This window comes from Poecile atricapillus, chromosome 1 (assembly GCF_030490865.1).
Source record: "Poecile atricapillus isolate bPoeAtr1 chromosome 1, bPoeAtr1.hap1, whole genome shotgun sequence".
NCBI classification, from domain to species: Eukaryota; Metazoa; Chordata; class Aves; order Passeriformes; family Paridae; genus Poecile; species Poecile atricapillus.
The window spans coordinates 26023441-26045991 of NC_081249.1; the positions used below are offsets into that span (position 1 = coordinate 26023441).

General features: G+C 43.6%; 1 protein-coding gene across 1 annotated transcript; it reads left to right on the forward strand.

Annotated features, from left to right (window-relative positions):
- The first annotated feature begins 215 nt into the window (after positions 1 to 215).
- LOC131575722 (uncharacterized) lies at positions 216 to 22024 on the forward strand. The gene is made up of 16 exons (XM_058831603.1): positions 216 to 370; positions 2531 to 2691; positions 3236 to 3260; positions 3352 to 3465; positions 4402 to 4542; positions 7495 to 7601; positions 8117 to 8237; positions 8428 to 8963; positions 10988 to 11309; positions 13480 to 13640; positions 15080 to 15104; positions 17342 to 17455; positions 18026 to 18166; positions 18767 to 19017; positions 19804 to 19921; positions 20680 to 22024. Exons 1-16 carry the CDS (start codon positions 301 to 303, stop codon positions 21219 to 21221), a joined length of 2949 nt encoding a protein of 982 aa, XP_058687586.1. The 5' UTR covers positions 216 to 300; the 3' UTR covers positions 21222 to 22024.
- The last annotated feature ends 527 nt before the right edge of the window (positions 22025 to 22551 follow it).

A 22551-nucleotide genomic window follows, 5' to 3' on the forward strand; every position in this document is an offset into this window, starting at 1 on the left:
AAAAGGTGTGTTAAATGGAAAATGCAGGCTGGGGCAGCAGCCTGTGTAACCAGTATAGCTTTTGCCCAAGTCAGGAGAGCACACTCCAAACCCAAGCTCCCTGTTTCTGTGAAAAGTGCACACTGCAGGATTTGCATGTGCCCTTCTGCTCAGCTTGCCAGGCTGTCATGGATCTTTTGCTGTTTCCATGACTTGCTGGCCCCTCCTCTGGCTCCGAGCATTTGAAGCTGAGCCCTTTGGCCAAACAGTCCTTGTTGAAATGTCAATACACTACCAGAACACTGGCTTTCAGGGTTCATCATGATTTCCAGGCAGTATATGGCTTTGTTTCTCTGCTTTCTGCTACTGATCCCTCTTTCTCTGGATGCAGGTATGTTGTAAGATATAGCTGTAATTATATTTACTAGCAATGGACCTCTTTCCTCTTTCCTGTTACTGAGGTGATTTCCACTGCAAGTTTTGAGCATTGTTGCATGTTTGTTCTGTCTCCTACTGTGCCTGTGCATTAGCTCTAATTTACTCTCAGCAATGGCTCCATACACTTGTTCTGCCAACTAAGGAAAAACACCTCTAGACTGCTAAATTAATTTGTTATCTTAGTGCACAGACAGCAGGCAAACCACCAGCTGTCTACGTGAAGAAAGGAATTGGGATTTACTGCTATTTCATGCAGAACTGGGACATTTTTCAAAGCAAAGCATCAGTAGCCTGTCATTCAGCTGATGAGTAATTAAAGTGGGGAGGATCCACCCTATTTCAGTAGAAGGCAGAGAAGAGGTAGCTCTTCAGTTGCTCGGTGTATGTCCAAAAACCAGCTCCCACATTAATAAAGCAGATCCAGTGCCCTCAGATTCCTCATTAGCCATGGACTAGGTCTTGTTTGTTACAGTGAGGAAAGACAGAAAAATAGGTAGCAAAGTCAGAAGTGATCCAATAGAAATAAGTAGATAATGGCAAAATGAGTGGATGGACAGCCCAAGCCACGTGCTCAGGCATGGTCCTGTGTCAGAGTCTGTGCCCATGCACTGGTACATGTGCCATGTATCTGCAGTATAAGGTTAAATAAAAGCCTTTAAGAAAGCCATATCAAATGCATTCAGCCTGACTGAAATCAAGGCAGAAAGACACAGCTGACATTCCTATAATGACCAAATGCTTATGAAGCACCCAGGGATGGATTATTCTTCTAAGTAACTTTGAAATACAGGGGATAATTACCACTATTCTGCATGTAATTCAGCAAATATCCTGAATTAGAGACAAATGTTTATGGAGACATCACTTCAGACTAAACCCTCTCAGCATTTATGATTTGGTATATATTGGTGATGCCACATGAGTCTGTCTTTCAGCATCCCTCAGGGCCCTTTCAGCAGGTAGAACATAACTCTCACTATTTTGGAGAGACTGTCCTGGGGAAAGGCAGGAGATATGCATCAGCCTCAATCACCAAATCTACCCACAAACAGAAGTGAAATAGTTAAAGCGCTGAAATGTAAGCTGTCATGAAGCTCCAGAAGCTCCCCTACTGACATAAAGGAGAAAAAAAGAGAAAAATTAATTATTTCAAGGCTTTTTCTGTGTAGTGCATGGAGCACAATTACCCATTGGAATTCGGACTTCTTGTTCCTTAACCTGAATTACACTGGGAGAGCACAGCTGTGTGATGTGCTTATATCCTCAGGCTGAGGAGCAGGTCAGCATGGGGGCAATGACATTAGTGTTTCCAGTGCACACTTCTGCCAGTTGAAGTGGATGCAGCTCTAGAAAGTGAGCTCTGCTGAGGCCTGATATCAAACCTGTGTACCCAATATCTTTCCAAAGCATGGTTGAGACATACAAGACCCCTTCAATGGCTGTAGTCTGTGGTGATGTTAAGAGCCAGGAGCCATTCACAGGCTCCACTAGGAAATGCAGTCAGCATTGTCCAGCCTTCCTATGTACCTTAACATGACCTTTTCCACAGAAGAAAATAAAAGATAATATATTAAAGCAGTAGTCCATAAATTGTGGTCTACTAATGGTGGGATAAATCCCCTCTTCAGGTCCCACAAGTGGAGGGGTGTGAATGTGACATATGACTGTGGGTGAAGGCATGACTATGGTCCACCTGTCACTGTCACTGACTGTATCAAGTACAGAAAAATCAGCTTTTACCATGTACACCAGTGCTAGATAAAGTGACACAGGCTCTCCAGCTGTGACAGCTGTAAGAAACTGCTGCATATGTTAAGATGCATATGAGATGCAACATGGGTCACTGACATGCATACAACACATACACATACCCCTCTCTGTTGTAACACGTCACCTTCTCCTAAGCTCCGGGATCTCTAAAATTCCTGTGCTGTCACTTTACTTGTGAGGCAAGCCAGAGGAAGGACACTCTTTCACATCTATCCATTTATTTTCTAAATTGTCTCAGAAAATGCTTGGGAAGCAGAAAATCTTTCAGGGGAAATCGTCCCTCCATCCTCTCTGTCTGGCAAGTGCAGCTGTATGACAAACAGAACGTGCTGCTGTTTTTCAGTCTTTCTAAAGCAGGAAGAGGCAAGCAACGTTTTGCAAAGACATAGACGAGCCAACAGCTTCTTTGAAGAGATAAAACTGGGGTCACTAGAACGAGAATGCATAGAAGAAAAATGTTCCTATGAGGAAGCAAGAGAGATTTTCCGTGATATTGAAAGAACAGTAAGTAACACAGGGCTGGGTGAGCACTCATTGTCTTAAGGACTCTCCCTGCTCAAGGGTGTGCTTTGACACTTTAAAACACCAGAGTTAAAAAAGCACTTTGTGTCTTTGCATTATTCTTTTCTATTTACAGGGGTACACAGTAGCAATGAATTGCAGGAGGGCACACTGCATGGCAATCCCAAGCAGTAACCATCTAGGGGATGGTGGGAAAATGGATCTCCCCAAACCCCCAGTAATGCCTGCCCTGACAACACCTTAAATTATTGTATTGTGCAACATTTTTTTCAGTCAATCCCACCTCAGCTATATAGAGCTAATTTATGTATGACCCATTTACGTGCATTAAACAAGGCCCTTCTCTGTTAGTATATTAAAACAATGTACAATCTAGAAAATAGAATTCTGTATGGATATTAACTGTCACAAACTATAAAGAAAGAAGTGGCATCACTCTGACTGTCTGTAACCCATCCTGTGCAACAAAGGCTGTAAGACTTGAGTTGATTCTTTTTTAATTAAATATCACATTTTTTTCTTCCAGGAAGAGTTCTGGCACATCTATTCTGGTATGATCATTCAGGATGTTCTAACAGCTGTGGAACATTCCCACTGCTGCAGCTCTTTGCGTGAGCTGGACTGACATTGAGTGTTTTACAGACCCTAACCAGTGTGCCTCCAACCCCTGTCAGAATGGTGGGATTTGTGATGACCAGTTTCAGGATTATGTTTGCCGCTGTCCCGTCGAATATGAGGGCAAAAGCTGTGAAAAAGGTCAGCTGTGGCATAACTTAACAAAATAAAAATGTTGTTATTAATTCAAATGCAAGGCATTCAGATAAACAGTAGCAGTCATTATAATTCAGGATTTGGACTTGATCCTCATTGGTCCCTGCCAACTCAGGCTATTGTATGATTCTGTGATTCTGCATCATTCTAGCTGTGACAGCTACCATTCATACCACTTTTGGTGTTGTGTGATGGATCATCTAACCAGATAGCAGTGGTTAGTGCAGATACCACTGCAAGGCAGCTAGATACTTAGTGCCCTATAATGACATTGTGGGGAAGAAAAAAAAAAAAAAAGAAAATTTGCATTTGTGCATCAGCTGAGAGAAAAGGAAGAACTCTTTCCTACTCGAGTGCTGAAGTTATTTTGGCTTAGAAGCTCCATGTAGTATATAAGTGAGAACTACATTGTATATGCATGGTAAAAAGCCCAAAGGGAAGGATCCAGTGGTTGATGAAGTTAATACACACCTTTCCACTGATTTCAGAGGACGCTGAACATTAAGTGTTATATCCTCAGAACACAGTCTGGACAAGGGCTAGTCACTCATCAAGTCTAGGCAGGCAGTCTCAACAGCCATCCCAGAACATCCTCCTGCTAAATGGCAAAATGTCAAAGAATTATAATTTTTCAGTCAAATTTTACAATGGTTACCACACAATTACAATATCTCCATTCTTAAGACAGCTCAGGTACTGTATTAATGCTGATTGATTTAATTTTAGGTATATATTTCTTAAGCAAAGCCTTTTCTCCCCTAATCCCTGGAGATCCAGGCCTACTGAGCTTTTGATGGAAGGCACTTTTGATGAAGTTGCTCTGTATATCTTTTTTCCTGCCTTGCATTCCTGTTGCAAGTTATCAATGTTAAGCACAAAAATCCAAGTCTTGAATCCTAAATGCTCTTTCTCTGACTTCAGCTGTGGCTGACAAACTGAAGTGCATTTTTTACAACGGTGGCTGTGAACAGTACTGTACTGACACACAGTCCAAAATACGACTGTGCTTCTGTGATGATGATTACACTTTAGCGAGTGATGGCGTGTCCTGCATCCCTCAAGGTAAGACACTAACAACCTAATGCTAAGCCTAAGCCAGCTCTAGAAGAAAAGTTTTCAATGTGTACATGTCAGGACATGCATAACCCTCAGATACCAGCTCCTCACCTCCATGGGCAGAGTCCCACGCTGTACATTTGGCTTCTGGTGCAAGTTAGCCTCCCCAGAAAAGCAATTGTCAGCATGACCACCAAGCAGAGATCCTTTTGGACTTCTTCCTAGAAGAAGTCTACCCCTCTGGAATGTGGGAAATTCAGGTTTGACCATTCAACCCGCTTACAGCTAGGAGGGAGCTGAACCTGTCTCTTCCTTTGGGAGCACATTCACCCAGCATAGTTGAGTAGAAAGGAACTGAGCAGTGGAGACACTGCTCACTCCTCACCATGTGATCTAAGTAAAGCAGGGAAGCAGGTGGTCAGGGATTTGGGGTCAGGCTGAGGGATATCAGGTGAGTGGAGGGCCTCTGGGCCTCACAAGTCCTTTTTCTGTATTAGCTTACACTCACAGTAAGAAAATACTTCGGAGGCAGATTTGTTTTACTGTTGTCTCTCCAGTCTGAAATTGTGACTAGATTTTATTACTGTATTTATTTCTGCACAGGAGTCAAGAGAGGAAGAGGCCTATGAAAACCAAAAAGAAAAACAGTTTTCCTTCCTTCCTTCCTTCCTTCCTTCCTTCCTTCCTTCCTTCCTTCCTTCCTTCCTTCCTTCCTTCCTTCCTTCCTTCCTTCCTTCCTTCCTTCCTTCCTTCCTTCCTTCCTTCCTTCCTTCCTTCCTTCCTTCCTTCCTTCCTTCCTTCCTTCCTTCCTTCCTTCCTTCCTTCCTTCCTTCCTTCCTTCCTTCCTTCCTTCCTTCCTTCCTTCCTTCCTTCCTTCCTTCCTTCCTTCCTTCCTTCCTTCCTTCCTTCCTTCCTTCCTTCCTTCCTTCCTTCCTTCCTTCCTTCCTTCCTTCCTTCCTTCCTTCCTTCCTTCCTTCCTTCCTTCCTTCCTTCCTTCCTTCCTTCCTTCCTTCCTTCCTTCCTTCCTTCCTTCCTTCCTTCCTTCCTTCCTTCCTTCCTTCCTTCCTTCCTTCCTTCCTTCCTTCCTTCCTTCCTTCCTTCCTTCCTTCCTTCCTTCCTTCCTTCCTTCCTTCCTTCCTTCCTTCCTTCCTTCCTTCCTTCCTTCCTTCCTTCCTTCCTTCCTTCCTTCCTTCCTTCCTTCCTTCCTTCCTTCCTTCCTTCCTTCCTTCCTTCCTTCCTTCCTTCCTTCCTTCCCAGTTGCTAGGAATAATACACTTCTCATATTCCAATAGACACTATGGTTAGTATTTCTTTCATCTAGCAAGGTAAAATTCAACTGGGACTAGGGTAGTGCAAGTTAATCTTTTTGCCAACACATCAGCTGGCACCTGACTCTTTTGCAGATGCCTACTTGAATTACTTTATTAGAGGGAAAGGGAGACCCCTGGGGATATGAGCATAAGAACATAATGGACAGAGCCACAGGAAGCATGCAAAGTAATTCTGAGGGGTGATGCCCCCCTACACATACCTCAATGGAGCACTCATGCACAGAGCTGGTAATGACAACCTAGCTCCCAACAACAGCAATTTCATTAGAAAAAAATGTCTACTAATGTGCTTATCCCTTATTAACAGATTCTGCAATACCACCTGATGGGAAAGCTGCTTTTGTTAAAAGCTGAGAACAAAGAATTCAAAATTCCTCACAGGCTTTTCAGTGCATCTTTCCCTGCAAGGAAGATGTATTTGTTGCTGCTTGCTTCTTGAGGACCAAAATAGCCGTAGAATTGAGCACGTGTTGCAAGTAGAAAAAACTGTGTAACTGCCAGGCTGACAGTCCCCTCACTGTCCCTCTGTCATCTCCCACAATGGCACAAATTTGTGTTGCCCTACACACAGCATTAGAGACTACAGGTGTTATGTGTTATCTGTTTAATCTTTCACCAGCAGCCACCAGAAAGTTAGTCCTGTTTCTCCATACCTTGTGTGTACCTGTAAAACCTTGATGCTGTCTTCATGTCAGCTGAAGTACTTACAGCTCCATGGAGATGTTGTATGCAGCTCAGCAGAGACTATAGGACCCTGGCTCCCAAAGAGACAGAAAAAGAGCACTGCTCCTCACAGTGCTGTCACACAGTGAAGTGACTGCCAGACAGAAGGGCTGGTGTGTTCAGTCACAGCACAGACATGTGGCACACAGCCAGCCCCAAGGGCAGACCTTCTTTACAGGAAAACTCGGTTGGATGAAGGATGTACCAAAACCACCAAGACTTCCTCTGCACTACAACTTAATTGCAAGTTCAGTCAGGATTTGGGTCTCTTTATTGCCAGTCTTTACATGATAGCTCAGGCAGAACAGAGATGTGCAGTCTGGAATAATCCAGCATGCTCTGGATGCATGCAAACAAGGTAGTCTGGGAGAGGCACACCAGAAGGCAGTGTCTGCTCTTGGGACATCTTTGGCTCTGCCCAAACAAAGGATGGCAAGATGTACAGCCCACTATTACACCTCTGTCTCACCCTATGCACTTGTTACAACTGACTTAAAGTCAGCAGGGACAAGGAAAATGTGGAGACTACAGAGCTTGTCAGGGTCACTTCTGCACTCCAGCCTGCATCCTACCTCATTGTGTTGATGTATATCTGAAGCAGGTTTATTGTTTGCAAAGACCTATGGTAGGTGACTACGTGTCAATATGCTCTAAGGGCCTGAACTCAAATTGTAAGAGCATTTCTGGCTGTTTCCAAACAAAAAAGACTACTTACCTGCGGAGCTGCTTTACGTTATTTTTGAGAATCCATGCTCCTAGACTAGAAATCAGTTTTTCAGCTAACATAGCTTCACTGAAGATATTGCACATTTTGCTGTGAATTCAGTACAATAAAATCCCACTTGATGCCTTTTGTTGTTTTGGATTTTGGGTTTTTTAGTTGTTTGTTTTTTTTTTTTCCCAGTGAAATACCCATGTGGAAAAATACCAGTTCTGGCAAAAAAAAATTCAACTGTACATGGGAGAATAGTAGGTGGTTTCATCTGTCCTCCAGGTGAATGTCCATGGCAAGTGAGTTTTCAAAAATCTTTCATTGCTTTTATTTTTAAAATTTCCTTATGAAATCACTACCTTAAATTTATTGTTTTAAATCTGTGATGTTAAAAATTCTTAAGAAGTGCCATGTCTTGATAACCAAATTCCTTCTTCATCCATAGCCAGCAGATCCACCTGTTCCACTTAGGCACCTTAGCATTGTTCTGGAGTATCTGGTTTCATAGGACTAGAGTGGAAGCACAGCTGTCTCTCTTTCCTGACCCCTTAGTCCTTAACTTTACTGCCAGCAAGAATTTTAGTTGCAGCTTCCAGGGATACACTCTGGGCCATAATATGCAGGGTCCATTCCACAAGATGAAGAAAATGTCTGTGGGAAGACTTCCCCTGCAAAGTTCTCCATGCAGTCAGCATAGTACTGTCAAACACAGCTGCATAAAGGGACGGGAAGAACCAATATGTAACTCATCTCTATGATGAGATTCATGTCAAGCACATTTGATGTAAGACATAAATTTGCTTTATGTTGGCAGGCCCTTATAATACAGGATCAGAAAGAAAAGTGTGGTGGCACCCTGCTTTCCCCAGAGTGGGTGATCACTGCAGCTCACTGTTTGGAGTATACTCACCCTAAACAGCTTCGGGTGAGACTGGGTATGTATCTTCCCCTCCTCATCTTGTCAAGGTGGTGGCAGCTTCTCATCCTGATAAAATTAGGGTAGAAGGCTTTGGCATTACAAGGTAATCATCCTTAGAGGTGTCAGACTAGAAACACCCTATATTCTCAAACTTCCAATGAATCAAGGAGCTACATAACATGGCCTGCAATTAATAACTTTTCCAGGTGAACACAAAATAAATGTTGATGAGAAAACTGAGCAAGAAAGTGGAGTCACCAGGATGATCATTCACGAAGAATACATGAATGGACACGTCAATAATGATATTGCCCTCCTGAACCTGGACACGCCGGTGAATCTCACTGACTATGTGGTGCCAATATGTTTGCCTGAGAAAAGGTTTGCTGTGTATGAACTGTCCACCATCAAGTTCTCCACAGTAAGCGGATGGGGACGCCTAATAGATGGAGGTGCGACCTCTTCTGTTCTGATGAGAGTTGATTTGCCACGTGTAAAGACACAAGAATGTGAAAAGGAGACTGGTTTAAATATTACAGAGAATATGTTCTGTGCAGGAGACCTGTCTGGGGTTAAGGACTCCTGCAAGGGAGACAGTGGTGGTCCTCATGCTACACAGTACAAGAACACTTGGTTTCTGACTGGGATTGTCAGCTGGGGAAAGGGCTGTGCTGCTGAAGGCAGCTACGGGGTTTACACAAGGGTATCCAAATACATTGATTGGTTGAGGAAGCACATGGACTAATGATGTTGAGCCACAGCTCAATTCCAGGTTGTGTTATTGCTGCCCAGTCCCTCTGTACCGTTTTCCCATCAAAAGATCCCTTCATTATCTTAGATATTTGATACATGCCCACAACACTATTAAAGATTCAAAGTGAGCCTAAGGCTTACTTGAACACATGAAATAACTTCCCTCTCGTGTTGTTTGTAAATTTGTGTATCTTGTCAAGCAGGCAGATAATGACCATAACAAATCAGACACAATGTCCCTTCTGTTCTGCATCCATTTCTGCTAAAGGTAAGAAATAGATGCCGAGAGGAAGACTGCCAGCAACACATCATGCAAACCATAAGCCTTCCTCCAGCTACTATCTCAGCTTCTGGTAATCAGAGAAATACAGCCTTCCTGAGACAGAAGTTGCATTAGATTGAACAGTCATGAATGAATGTCCGTAAACATGTGCAATTTCCTTTGAACACACTGATGCTTCTATCTGTCATAAATTCCTATGCTATGGGCCCTGTAATATAATGATGAAATAGCAGAAACAAAAATAGGAAAGGTGTTTCTTTTAGCTTATGTTAAAGCAGCTTTCTCCTGCAGTTGCAGTGGTAACAGGGAGATTTGAAGGGGAGAACTGCAGACACTCTCCAGGACTAGAAACCTGGGAAAAGGTTGATTCCATATTTACAGGTCTGCTATGAAACTTGATTTAAATCTTCTTACATCAAGCGTTATTGCTGTTAGGCTAGTATGCAATACTTAACCCTATATTTATGAGTGGTAAAGAATAACACTGATTTAATCTTATCTTTGCCTTGGTATTATGTTTGTCAATATTATGTATTATTTACGTTGATACAAAGAACACAAATGAAATGTTTATCAGTTGTCCAGTATAATCTCAATTGTATTGTCTATCCTGAGATCTAAAACCAGAACAGGGTAATTGTATACCTCTCTGAAAAATGCTGACCAAAGACCATTCACTAAAGTCTTCAGGTAGAACCTGAAGCTCTCTGAAAACATATACCATTCAAAAATGTACTTTCTAACCTTAGCATGAAATTGAAAAGGTGAGGAAGATAAAACTGAACTAGGAGATTAGAACACAGTTTAACTAACTCATGCAGAATTTATGCTCTAGATTGTTCAAATAATGCAGAATATCAACTCAACCAAAAAAGCTTATCAGCAAGTAGGGCACGATCATACTCTATTATTAGGGGAAAACATTGACACTGTATGGTACATATACCATGCAATACTGAACATCCTATAACCTGTTTTACTGACAGGAAGTCTTACTGTTCACTTAGGTAATGAACTGAACTGAGAAAGGCAGCAAAGAGACCTGAAAAACAAGAGATGTTACACTATATATAAATACATGCATTAGAGGTTCTCCTTACTCCTAAAAGAGAGACCACTCTCAAGAAGGAAGGTGACTGTAAGTAGTGACCAGCAAATAAACCTCATTTTCATTTAGATAAGGCGCTCAGCACTGTAAAACTATCCCTGAGGACTCCTCAAGGTAGAAGAGTTTGTGTTTTCCATGATCCACAACATGATTTATCCTCTGTAACATTCCAGTGTAAATACTGACATTTATGAACACATCACCTTGCAGAAACAAGGGTAAAACGCTGAAAGAAATCAGTACTAATACTTCCCACACAAAATTACTTTTTCAAAACAAATCTGGGTTTTAGATTAAAACTTTAATGTAACAGCCTGCTTAGGAAAGCCAAGGAGATGAAGGAGACCCGATGGCTGGCTCTGGAAGCACGGAAGACACGGCCTGAGCAGCGCACTGTGAACTCCCCACAAGAAAGGGGAGATTAAGGCCGATGTCAGTGGTCCAAAGCCAACAGGTTACAGTGCTGGATGTGGATGGGACACACGGCTGGGAGCAGCCAAGGACAGCGCCTGCTGTGGGCTGGGAGCCTGGCTTTGCCCAGCGCCGGGCCGGGGCCACGCCAGCCTGCTGAGGGGACGATTCACTTCCCTTCCTCCAAAATAAAAGGTGCGATTAAAAACAAAACAAGACAAACCCCACGCTGCCTTGGGCTTTAAAAAAAAAAATAAAGAACAAAAAGAAGAGCAGCCTCATGCCCCCGACTGAGAAATCCCGCCGCGGCTGTCACCCTGTCCCGGCGCTTCCGCTATTTCTGGGCAGGCTGAAGCAACGCGGCTCCAGTCTCACCCCGCCCGAGGGGGTGAAGACTTCGGCTCCCGCCCGTCCCGCCCGTCCCGTCCGTGCCGCCGGCGCGGCCCCGGCAGCGGCATCGTTGGGCGCCGCCATGGCCGGGCCCCTGCTGCTGCTGCTGCTGCCGCTGCTGCTGCTCCGCGCTCAGGGAGGCGGTGAGGCGCCACCTTTTCCATCTTCTCAGCGGGGGAATCTCCCTTCTCAGCAGTCTTCGGGGGAGGAGGGGGCTGCCGGGGAACGCCGGAGGCGGTGGCGGGTCGATGTTGCGGGAGAGTGGCGGCGGGGAAGGGGAGCGGCCACGCCACGGCCCGTCTTCCCCGGCTGAGGGCTTATCAGCACTTGTGCCGACCCCGCACATCGCCGTAAAGCGGGGGGCTGAGCTGCCGGGGCAGGGAGCTGCTGGCCATCTCGGGGACGGTGTAGGGAAGGGATTGCCCGCCGTTCGCACCCCGAGGACAGCTGGCCCCGCAGCCTGAGGTGCTCTCGTGTGTGAGGGGAAACCTGGCCGAGTCTTGGTTGGATGCGCTTGGCAGGGGAGAAGCTGGGACACAGCGTGTGAGCAGGTCCCGATGCCCTCTTGTGCCGCCAGAGTCAGCGGCTGAGTCCGAGGCAGCATCAACAAATAACTTCTCAAAAGTGTTAAATCTTCCTTCAGTGTGTCTGACTGCTTGGGATTTAAAACAAGGTCTTTGGCATGTTTCTGGAATATCCTGCTTCGGTTGACCAGTGCCTGTTGCTCCTTGATGTCTCTAAAGAAGGAAGTATGATAGAGAGCTTGGGAAAAAGAATGAGCAGCCTCAGAAAGAGACTAGTCCAAGTTTATGAAAACATCCGCTTGCGCGGGCGGTGTGAAAGCAAAGGAATATAAAAGTGATAACCCCACCGGCTGTGTCCTGTCACTGAAGAAAGGGATTTAAGGGCAAATGAGATAGCGGGTGAACGAACTAACAGTCGCTGAGCTGCAAGTTAAAAGTACTTTCTGTAAGCCTTACTTGAGAGGAGCCTTTTCAAAGTAAGTGGGGGCTTCAAACTACGCGTGGGATTGCTTAATATAAGAAAAAACAGAACTTGTCTCCCTGTGGATGATCCACCAATTTCATTGAAAGCAAAATAAATCTCCTGTGTGCTCAGTTGGTGGATATTATATATTATTATTATTATTATTACCAAGTTTATTTATCATTGAATTAAGCTGTGTGAAGAGTGCTCCAAAAGGAATGTGCAGGCCTCCCAGTGAGCATAAGCTACTGTCCTTGAAGTCACATATGTAGCATACTATTCCATACTCCAGCCTGTGATTGGAAAGTATTTCTTCAGTGTAAATTCCAGGTGATAGAACTTGATTAGATGTCAACTTCCAAATTATTCACGCTTTCCTAGAAGATACACTCTTTACAAGGTAATTGGCAGCTTATTTATTCCAGTGTTGTGTTTATTTTTCCTTCCTGGTAACCTGTGCACAAGTCACTGGAGGTTAATGCTGTTGTCCACAGAGGCAAGTGCCTGCAATGACTTTAATGGTTTAATGTCTCTGATCCTCCAGTTTAAATCAACAGCTACCTGAATCTTGAACTTGAAGGCAGCAAGCTCCAGGCTTCTGTGCCACCAAGCTTTTCAGAATAAAACAACTCAGCAAACTGACTTCAAGCTGTACTTTCCTGCTAAAGCAGGAAAAAAAGCTGATGTTCATTTACTCCTGCTCTTTGTAAAATCTTACAAGGCAGCTGCCTTAGCTCTGCATGCACATAAATCAGATGGCAGGAACATTTCTACAGGCAATTGGGAGGTGCTGTTAAGAGGGCAGGAAGATCCCAGGGCAGTTCAGTGGGATTTAGAGTGGTGAAGATTAATAGAACTCACACATGGGCTTTTTCCAGCTGCTAGAAGATATGTTGCTGCATCTTGAGTGGCATTTAGTTTCTGCAGCACCGGCCCCTGGAGCAGACAGCAGTGTTGCCTGGTGGTCAGCTTTAAAAACAAATCAAGGAATGTAATCTCCCCAGCATTCAAGGAAAGTCATTCCATTCAAGACTGAGAGTCTTGAGCTGAAGAAGCCGAAATATAAGCCCTATTGGCAACCTTTCTAAGATTAAAAAGAGTAGGAGAAAATCTGGGGGTCCTACATTTTTTTCTGAGGCACTGATTCTCAGAGAGACTGCTCTGAAAGATCTTGGAATGTATCAGCCTGTGTGAGGACTAACCACACAGGTAATGTTGTATATAGGTAGCGTGGTCTGTTTTGGTTTTGTTTCTACTTCACTCATTTGTCATGACTTTTCCACCACCAAATGTTACCCACCTTTATAATTTTTCTCTGCTATCTAGTATTCATCGAGAAAGAAAATGCCAACAAGTTCTTGGAAAGAACAAAACGTGCTAACAGTTTCTTCGAAGAAGTGAAGAAAGGGAATATTGAAAGAGAATGCAATGAGGAGCGCTGCTCAAAAGAAGAAGCAAGAGAAGCTTTTGAAGACCAGGAGAAAACTGTAAGGAAACTGTGAATATGAAACATAGGTTTATGTATTTCATGTTTAAAAAATGCTATTCAAGTCCTTTGAGCTGGGCATCAAAACTCACAGTTTGTTCCAAATCACTCAACACAAAGAACAAGTAGTGATTGACTGTGGGTAGAATTGCTAAGGTAATAATCATTCTCTAGCAGTCTTAATTTAGCTCTTGCATGGCCAGCCCATGTTAAATCCTCCATTCTTCTGATTTGTTTAATTGCCTTTGAAAGTTATTTCACCTTCAATGGCTTTGTTGCTATCAGTGTTGAAAATATGTTCACCCTATCTGGGTTACATGTGTTACCCTATCTGGGTCACTAAGTGCCATGACTGTGGTCAAGGCAGTCCACGGGAAGTCTGAGAAGGCAAATACTGAAGTGGAACCTCATGAGGGAATTTTTCTGAACTTATCTCAAGAGCTTTGCTTGTAATTTTGTAGCTCTCTTTATCTGAATTGAGAGAATGTATACTGTGAACAGTTCTTAAATGCCTTAATGTTGGTTGGAATGAAGTTTGTGTGACTCTTGTGTCACCTGCCCTCCCCCAATGGCTTGCTTAACTTTAGACAGAAATGTGATTTGTTCCCAAGTTGAAGGGGAAGTTAAAGAGATGGGACAGCTGTGTGGACTGGAGTAAGTAGAAAAGGTGGTATTGCAAACATAGACTGCAGCTGTATGGCTGTTTAGAACTACCCTGAAACTGGACCTAAGGCCAAATTCAATTCCCTTTAACATTACTTGATGGCCAGAATGTTCTTGGGGTGGCCTTGAGGTGTCCTGGGTGGGGAGTCATGGGTGCATCTCCAGTGTACTTTAGAACATAAATGTTGACTTACCTATAGCAGAACCGGCACAGCCAGTTCTGCCTGGTGACCAGATTTCACTGGAAAGGACTGTCTTGGACAGACAGCATCCTGGAGTCCTCAGTGCAGGCGGAAAGAGAACATGAATCACACAAAATATTTTTAAATGTCAGGATTTGTGAGGTCCTGATTGATGGGAGTATGGGGTGGAGATCAAGACCGAGAATTTGGCATTACAGGAATATAAGTAAATTCAGTCAAAACTGGTGGGAAGATAGTTATGCAAGAAATCAAGTGGCTTACGCTGAATGGGTCACACTGGAAAAAAACGCTAAGGAGTTTCAGATATTTCTGAAAAATGTATGAGACTTTTTTCTGTAGAGCTGGACACCATATGGATTCTGTAGAGCTGGGCAGCAGATGGGACCAAATGGTTTTGTTATTAAATGGTAATGGTGGGCTGCAAGACACTGTATGTACCTATAAGGTAAATATTTCCTTTAACAATTCTTAGCTGCAAGTATCTTGTATATGAAAAGGCTAATATTTTTCTGAGGAATTCGGTAATTCTTATCTATCTCCTTTTTTTTTCTCCATTTCCCACACTTACCTGTAGGAGGAATTCTGGAACATCTATGTAGGTAAGAAATACTCTGTGCTTGTTTAAGATTTAGGTTCCTTATTGCAAGGTTTGAAAGTATACACATCTGAAGTAACCCCTTCCTGCTCCCTTGCTTCCTCTCTTTTTACTCTGGGACATCCTCACATTGTGTTTCCTTTGAAAAAGGAATCTGATTTACTGCCTGCTGTTGTTTGAACCCAATTGCTTCATTTGAAGGCAAGGTTCAGCTGTCTCCAGTTGCTGGGCTGACCTTTGTCCTCTCAAAAAGAGGACTGTGGGGCTTTGCACGCAGAGGACAGTGAGGAGCAGAAACTATGTGTGGTACTGCCAGATAGTTTTCTTTCAGAGGGGCAGCCCCAGATGGGAGAATTCAAGATGCAAAGAGTCACAGATGAGAGTGTCTCTTAAATGCCATAACTAACACAAAGTTAAATTGCATTGCAATGTTATTTGCCAGTTTCCTGTCTCCTTCCATGCCAAAGTGTTGTTGATTCCTGTCTTAAAGAACATTTTTTAGGTTGTGTATTTTACAGAACTGTTTGGCATTCAAGGAAAATATGCCAGTAGATCAGCAGATACTACCTAACAGTTTCTGTTTTTTTATCTAAATATGTGAGATTTATTAGGGTTCCAGTGTGTGTAAGCACTGTGCAGGGATAGATTTTTAATGTATTAGTGTTTGATAACATGTTTTCCAGAAAGTATATGTCCACTTTACAAACTAGGAGGAGTACCTCAAAAATGTTGACCAGCTTTGTCTTTTGGAATCTGCAGAAAAATGAAGACAGTTGCCATGAAGACTTGCCACAAACTTTCACAATCCTCTAAGCAGGGGATGAACTCTGCAACCTACAGAATAAAATTTCAAGCAAAGCTTGTGTCAGTGTTACAGTAAACAGGATTGGAATATTTCAAACCATTTTCTCATGAGAATACAAGCAGCAGAATATCAGTGCCAATGCTCCTAGCAGAAATGTTAGTTTTAATACATTTTAAACCACAGTCCACAAATGCTTTATGTGTGTTCAGAATTACTGAAAAACACAGCTACATTCAGCCAAGTTACTAGAACAATTTGTTCTTGCTTCCTTTTTTAGTAGGGGATTCTGCAATTTGTGTGATATTTATATAAATTTGATATATTGATATAAAACTCATTACCACAGCTGCAACTACAGTGTAGGATAAGACTAAATAAGTATCTTTTCTAGCAGTAGAATGCTGCTTAGCTGAGAACACTATAGAATAGAGTGCTATGGCACTACAGAGCAGGCACAAACCAGAAGTTATGCTGTAAGCCCTCAGTCTGTCTTGTGTTTTTTCATTAAGGTTGGTCTTGCCTTCCCTCTGTTAAGCATGGACATCATGTTTCCAGAGCCTCCATGGCTGGAGCATTTGGAGAGCTATTGGTTTTGGCCACGTGCAGGTAGAAAAGGGATCTTGATGTGTGGGTGCAGTACACAAAGCCCAGCAACTGTTCCCTGTGACAGGCAAAGCTGCAGCAGATGAGGTCAGCATCCAGAAACGCCACAGAGGGAGCATGCTGGGTCCTTGGGATGAGTAGCTTCTTGCATGTTGTTTCTGCTCTGGGCATTGCTGTTCAGGCCACTCCAAAGAGGGGCAGAACAAGTGGTAAAATAGGGGGATTGCAGCATGTTATCTAAAGCAGCAAATTATCAAGCATCACTTTTCTGAATATCCTGCATTTTGTATGGAAACAGAGCAAAAGCTATATGGAAATGCAAGAGGACATAAGTTCAGTATCTTTAGGCAGTAATTCCAATGCAGAAATGTCCTGTCAGCTGTTACAGGCTTCACTCTATGTATAATCTGACCACCATCACAGTATGAAAGAATATTCTGGGTTGGAAGGACCCACAAAGATCAATGAGTCATTGATCATTCTTAAATGAAAAGCCCATACAGGGATTAAATCTACAACTCTGTCCATATCATCATCATGCCCTAACCAACTGAGCTAATCCCTTTACCTTCCCACAAAAAAAGGCTTGTGTACACGCTGTCAAAGAGTAGCCCCCAAAAAGAGATTGCAAAACTGAGGATATGTAGATGAATCATTGCAGGTTTGGAATGATTGCATTTATACTGTTTGTTCCATCTGGAATGTGGCAACTCACAGGACCTATATTGGAAAAGAAAGGATGAAAGGTGGCTTAAGAAAACTAAGAGCCCTTCCATGTTCACTGAAAATGCTTGCACTCTTCCAATAATTTGGGTTTTGGTTTGTTTGTGCAGATGGGAACCAATGCAGTTCAAATCCTTGTCACTATGGTGGCCACTGTAAAGATGGAATTGGTTCCTACACTTGCACGTGCTTGGATGGCTATCAAGGCAAGAACTGTGAATTTGGTAAGTTTCTGCTTTAGAGAGCTGTGGTGGTGATCTTCCCAGGGAGTCTTGCAAGGAAACATGTTTTGCATGGAAATCCTTCCTGGGGCTCACACCTGTGGCAAAGAGCTGCGACTGCGATCTTGCCATGGGCGGGTGTATCGTTAGCCCAGCAGTAAGAGTGGGAGTGTGGAACTGAGGTGCAGTCACAGCATGGAGGGGAGTGATGAGGAGTTGAGTGTTTTAGGGCAGGAGGGAGGAGTCGTGTGAGGGTTTACACAGTTATGTTCTCGGTGAGTTTTGTTCATTCTTCCCCTGACAATTTGTCTCTGCTATTCTGAGCTCACCATGCCATGGCCACTGGACCCACCTGGACTTGGCAAGTACATTTTGTAGGCTGGATGCAGCTGCTTTGTAAGGCACAAGCTGATGTTCAGCACTCACATGAGGGGTTCCTAAAAGGTGCTTCAGGTGCTCGGCAGGTGGGGATACGGATCCCATTTAAAGAGCGTGTTTTGTTTTGGAGAACTTGCAGATGTTCCGTGAAGTCAGTGTTTATGTAGAGATTTTCTCCCACCGTCTCTTTTATAGTCATACCCAAGTTCTGCAGAATAAACAACGGGGACTGTGAGCAGTTCTGCAGTGTCAGAAGAGATGGACGGAAGGATGTGCTGTGTTCCTGTGCAGATGGGTATGCTCTAGCAGAGGATGGCAAACACTGTGTTGCAACAGGTACAAAGCCACGAGACAAATCAATAGCGGTGGTGGTGAGACTTGTTTCACAGTTAAGCGATGTGTTGGTCTACAGTTGAAGAATGTTTTTCAAACCACCAGTATCCTACATGACATAGGCTCAACAATGAGGCCAAGAGATTTCCAAAGCCTTCCATTTGTGAGGTGCTGTGATGGATTGGATCAAAATCTAAGTGTTTTAGACCCTTTGCAAGGTGCCTCTCAGCAAATGACCAAGTTCCATTACTGCCAAATGAAAACTAATTGCAGTAATAACTAATATTCTTAAATACTTACACACCACATAAAGTGGCAGCCTGCAAAACTTTCTTTTCAGAACCTTTCTTTTTATAGAAACTGAAAATATTCAATACTCATAATTAGTGCTACTTACACCTGTACATTTTTAGACTCTTGTAAGAGGGCTGGTCAGAAATCTCAAACATATGGTCATGATGTTCTTCTTTATATCCTTTAAAAAATAACAAATTGCTCTTGTGAGCCACATTACTCCACTCAGTTTCCTTGACGTTGCCAAGAAGTTTTTTCATATGCTGGTGTTTCTCTTCTTCTTCAATTTTAACATTCTTCTCTTCACAGTAAAATACCCTTGTGGAAAAGTTTTTGTGGCAAGGCAAAAAAGGTCTGTTCTTTCACCCGCTGACTTTAGCAATGGAACAAGTGATCAAGAAATGACTTCTGCAAACGAAACGAGCGCAGAGGAGGGCTTTGCAATTACCACAGAAAGCCCAACTGCTCCCCCTGACAACAGAACAAGCAGCAAGACTCCATATGTCGATACCAGGATAGTTGGTGGGGATGAGTGTCCTCCTGGCCAATGCCCATGGCAGGTAAATGGAGGGGGTTTTGCCCTGCATGGGGCAGAGTGTGTCTCTGAGGGAAGGGGAGCAGTGGCTCCTTCCAGCTGTTGCCTTCTGAACGTGACGCGTGCCATGTGCCAGTGGCAGTGAGACGTAGCTGAACTGTGTGGCCCTGGGCACTTGGATGAGCTGTTCTGCAAACTGCAGCCTCACAGTGTCTAAACAAAAGGCTTTGTGCCATTTTTGATGGAGCTGCCTACCCTATCCACAGAGAGGACTTTTGGGTCATGCTGGTCTCCCAGGCCATTTTTGCAGGTTACATTTTGGTTGTGTCTGAGACCATCCACTGAGGCAGCACACCTGGGAGCAGGGTGATAAAGCAGAGAAAGCCAGTGTTTTGCTTCACAAATACAGCCTCGTGTCTCAGTTTTACTCTTGAGTTTGGGCCAGCCAAAATGAATTCCTGTATTTGGGACATTCTTTGAGGGAGAAAGTCCAAGAGATGGGGTGATCCGGAGTGTGCGCTCTGCCTGCTCAGCCAGTCAGTGCCTCGGGGACATTGCTCAGCAGTGGGAGTGAGGTCGTGTGGAAGCCAAATGTCAGCTTGACATAAAGTCAGTCGAGAATCTGAAGCAGCAGAAGTCAATCTGTGGCCTCTGCACCTGAGAACGCAATAGCAGGAGAGACCTGGCGGGCCACATGCCCACTGCTGTAAGAAGCATCTCTGTAATGTGCAGAGAAAGCAGTTAGCTCTTCATAGTTCATGGACATTAACCTGCACTTGCTCCTTCTGCACTTACCTGTTTTCATTCACAGGCTGTTCTGTTAGACGAGGAAGGAGAAGAGTTTTGTGGTGGAACTGTTCTGAATGAAAATTTTATACTTACTGCAGCTCATTGCATAAACCAATCCAAAGAAATCAAAGTTGTTGTTGGTGAGTGATTATTTCTTTTACTCCTCTGAGGTGGGACTATCTGTTGTGCTTAACCTTCTGTGGCATAAATCTCCTGTGAGATGTACTCCCGATTCATTAAGGTTTGTTACCTTTCTGCTGCTATTTATAATTTCTTGTTATTGTGAGAATCCTGATTGTAACAACAGGTGCCTCTCTTTCTTCTCTGTCAGCTAGCTGGGAGTGATTACAGTCAAATATTCTAGAACTGTTGGCTATCAATGTGTTCAGCAGAGCAGTGCTTCTGCAGGAAGCTCATCATTCCTAGCACTTCAGAAGCATCCAGGTTTGTTCCTGCAGGAGCCCTCGGGAAAGCCATGACTCATTGAATAGAGCACAAAAGAACAGACTCAGATTTATCATTGCTTCCCTTTTGAGCCAGGACACAGGATCAATACAGCTTCAGCTTTGCACTGTTGTAGTCCAGGCCATGTTCTCTTCCCTAAGCCAGGCTCAAGCTCCTGTAAGTGCTCCTACACAAAATTGCATTAGTTTAGCTGAATCAGCTTATGCCTTTATGTAAACTGGTACAAAAATCTCCATAGACCAAACCTCAGGATCAATGGTGATCCATTTGCTGCGAAGAAATATTGCCATACCTGTTCACAGTTTCCTTGTGTGATCTAAGGTCCTGGGCAAAGCGCTCAGAATGAATATTCTGCTCTCTTCCTTTGCCAAGGTTGTTCTAAAATTCTTATCCTTTCTCATTCATTAATGACCCTTTTAATGCTCTTTTACAGGTGAAGTGGACAGAGAGAAGAAAGAGCCATCTGAATCAATGCACACTGTGGACAAAATACTTGTTCATTCTAAATTTATTATTGACACTTATGATAATGACATTGCCTTATTAAAGCTGAAGGAACCTATCAGGTTTTCGGAGTACGTCGTTGCAGCGTGTCTCCCCAAAGCCGACTTTGCTAATGAAGTTCTGATGAACCAAAGATCTGGGAGGGTTAGTGGCTTTGGGCGTGAATTTGAAGGTGGACGAAGATCCAAAAAACTGAAGGTGCTCGAAGTCCCCTATGTTAATAGGAACACTTGCAAGCAGTCCACTAACTTAGCCATAACTGAGAACATGTTCTGTGCTGGTTATGACACAGAACAAAAGGATGCTTGCCAAGGAGATAGTGGTGGCCCCCATGTGACCAGATACAAGGATACTTACTTTGTTACTGGAATTGTTAGCTGGGGAGAAGGATGTGCAAGGAAGGGTAAATACGGTGTCTATACCAAACTGTCCCGGTTCTTGCGTTGGGTAAGAACAGTCATGAGTTTGTAGTGGTGGTGTGTCCCTTGATCCTTCTTGCTAGCTACCAAGATGCAGGACTGGTTATGGAAACTTTCTTTTCCTGCACATCTGCTAAGTTGGTTTTGAAATCTAGTTCCTTAAAGTTATGGTCAGCTTCCATTTGTACTCTTCCTGTCTTTAGAGCACCTCTCTGTGGACTGCAGAGGAGTTTAGAATTGGTTGAATGAGGGAATTTCTCTAAACAAAAAGGCTGCTGAGCAGAGTCTTTGGCTTCTTTCAATTATTTATCAATGGCCATTTTGGTTCCTATGTGTTGACACCAGTGCTCCTACCAGAGGCTGCTAAACATGCTCTGAGCAGTCCCTAGTCATGATGAAAGCAGGAAGGACAGGACTCAGCTAATCCTCATATTGCAGCCATCTGGCTCAGCAGGGAGTTTGTCCTTACTGGAGTTGTTTAGCTTCTACCTTTAGATATGACCAGAAGATTAAGGAGCAGGGGATCTTGCATGGCAAAAGCTGAGACACAATTAATTAATCAGGGTTTGGTGCTAAATGAACACATGTTCCACAAATGGCCTGCTCAGATCACAGCCGCTCATTAAAAGGGGTTTTGCTTTGTAAGGATTGTACTTCACTTTATTTTTATTTGTACACTTTGTTCATCGGAAAAAGATATATGTGCACATTCACTGTTTTCTGTATCTTGTTCTGGATTACATATGGCTGAGGGAGTGGAAAGCTCCTTACAAGTGTATTGTTCTAGATGTTTCTGTTAGGTGCAATATTGATGTACACCAGCATTTGAAATAAAACATTCTTTCTCTTTTGTTCTCCTTTGGTTGGGTTTTTCTCTAACAGAGCCCCATTCACTGACAGAGCCTCTATTCCACTGACAATTCTGATGGCTTTTCCAAGGCTCCTCCAATCTCTTATGCTCCCCTGTGCTCTGAGGAACACTGAACTTCATTAGACACCTGCTACTTCTTTCTCAGGCTTTGAGCTGGTACTGGCTTGTTTCACATAGCAGGTACTGTGAGCAAAGCAGACTGACAAAAACTCGAAATACAACTCTGCAAACAGCGAGTATTGCTGCAGCCAGCACTAATTGTGGGCAGGAGTGTGTGTGGGCAGGTCAGCTACCCCAGCGTGATGGTCTTGGCCTGTGCAACTCCTCAGTGGGATTTCTTCAAAGTTTCCTCAGCAGTGTTTGTTCCCTGGGTTGTTCTGTGCACTGGATTCCTGCTCAAATCCCTTGTCCCATGGGTACTGTGCCTTGTGCTCAATTTCCCTGTTCAAAGGAAAACCTCAGGTCTGGGTCCTACCCAAATCCTACTTCCATACTCTTGCTCAGGGCTTTC

What these genes read in the sequence shown, in the direction of transcription:
- LOC131575722 (XM_058831603.1), top strand. Translation starts at nt 301, where the DNA reads ATGATTTCCAGGCAGTATATGGCTTTGTTTCTCTGCTTTCTGCTACTG. An exon ending in ACAGCTTCGGGTGAGACTGG is followed by an intron (nt 8,238 to 8,427) that starts GTATGTATCTTC and finishes TAACTTTTCCAG; the next exon opens with GTGAACACAAAATAAATGTT. An exon ending in AGGCAAGAACTGTGAATTTG is followed by an intron (nt 17,456 to 18,025) that starts GTAAGTTTCTGC and finishes TCTCTTTTATAG; the next exon opens with TCATACCCAAGTTCTGCAGA.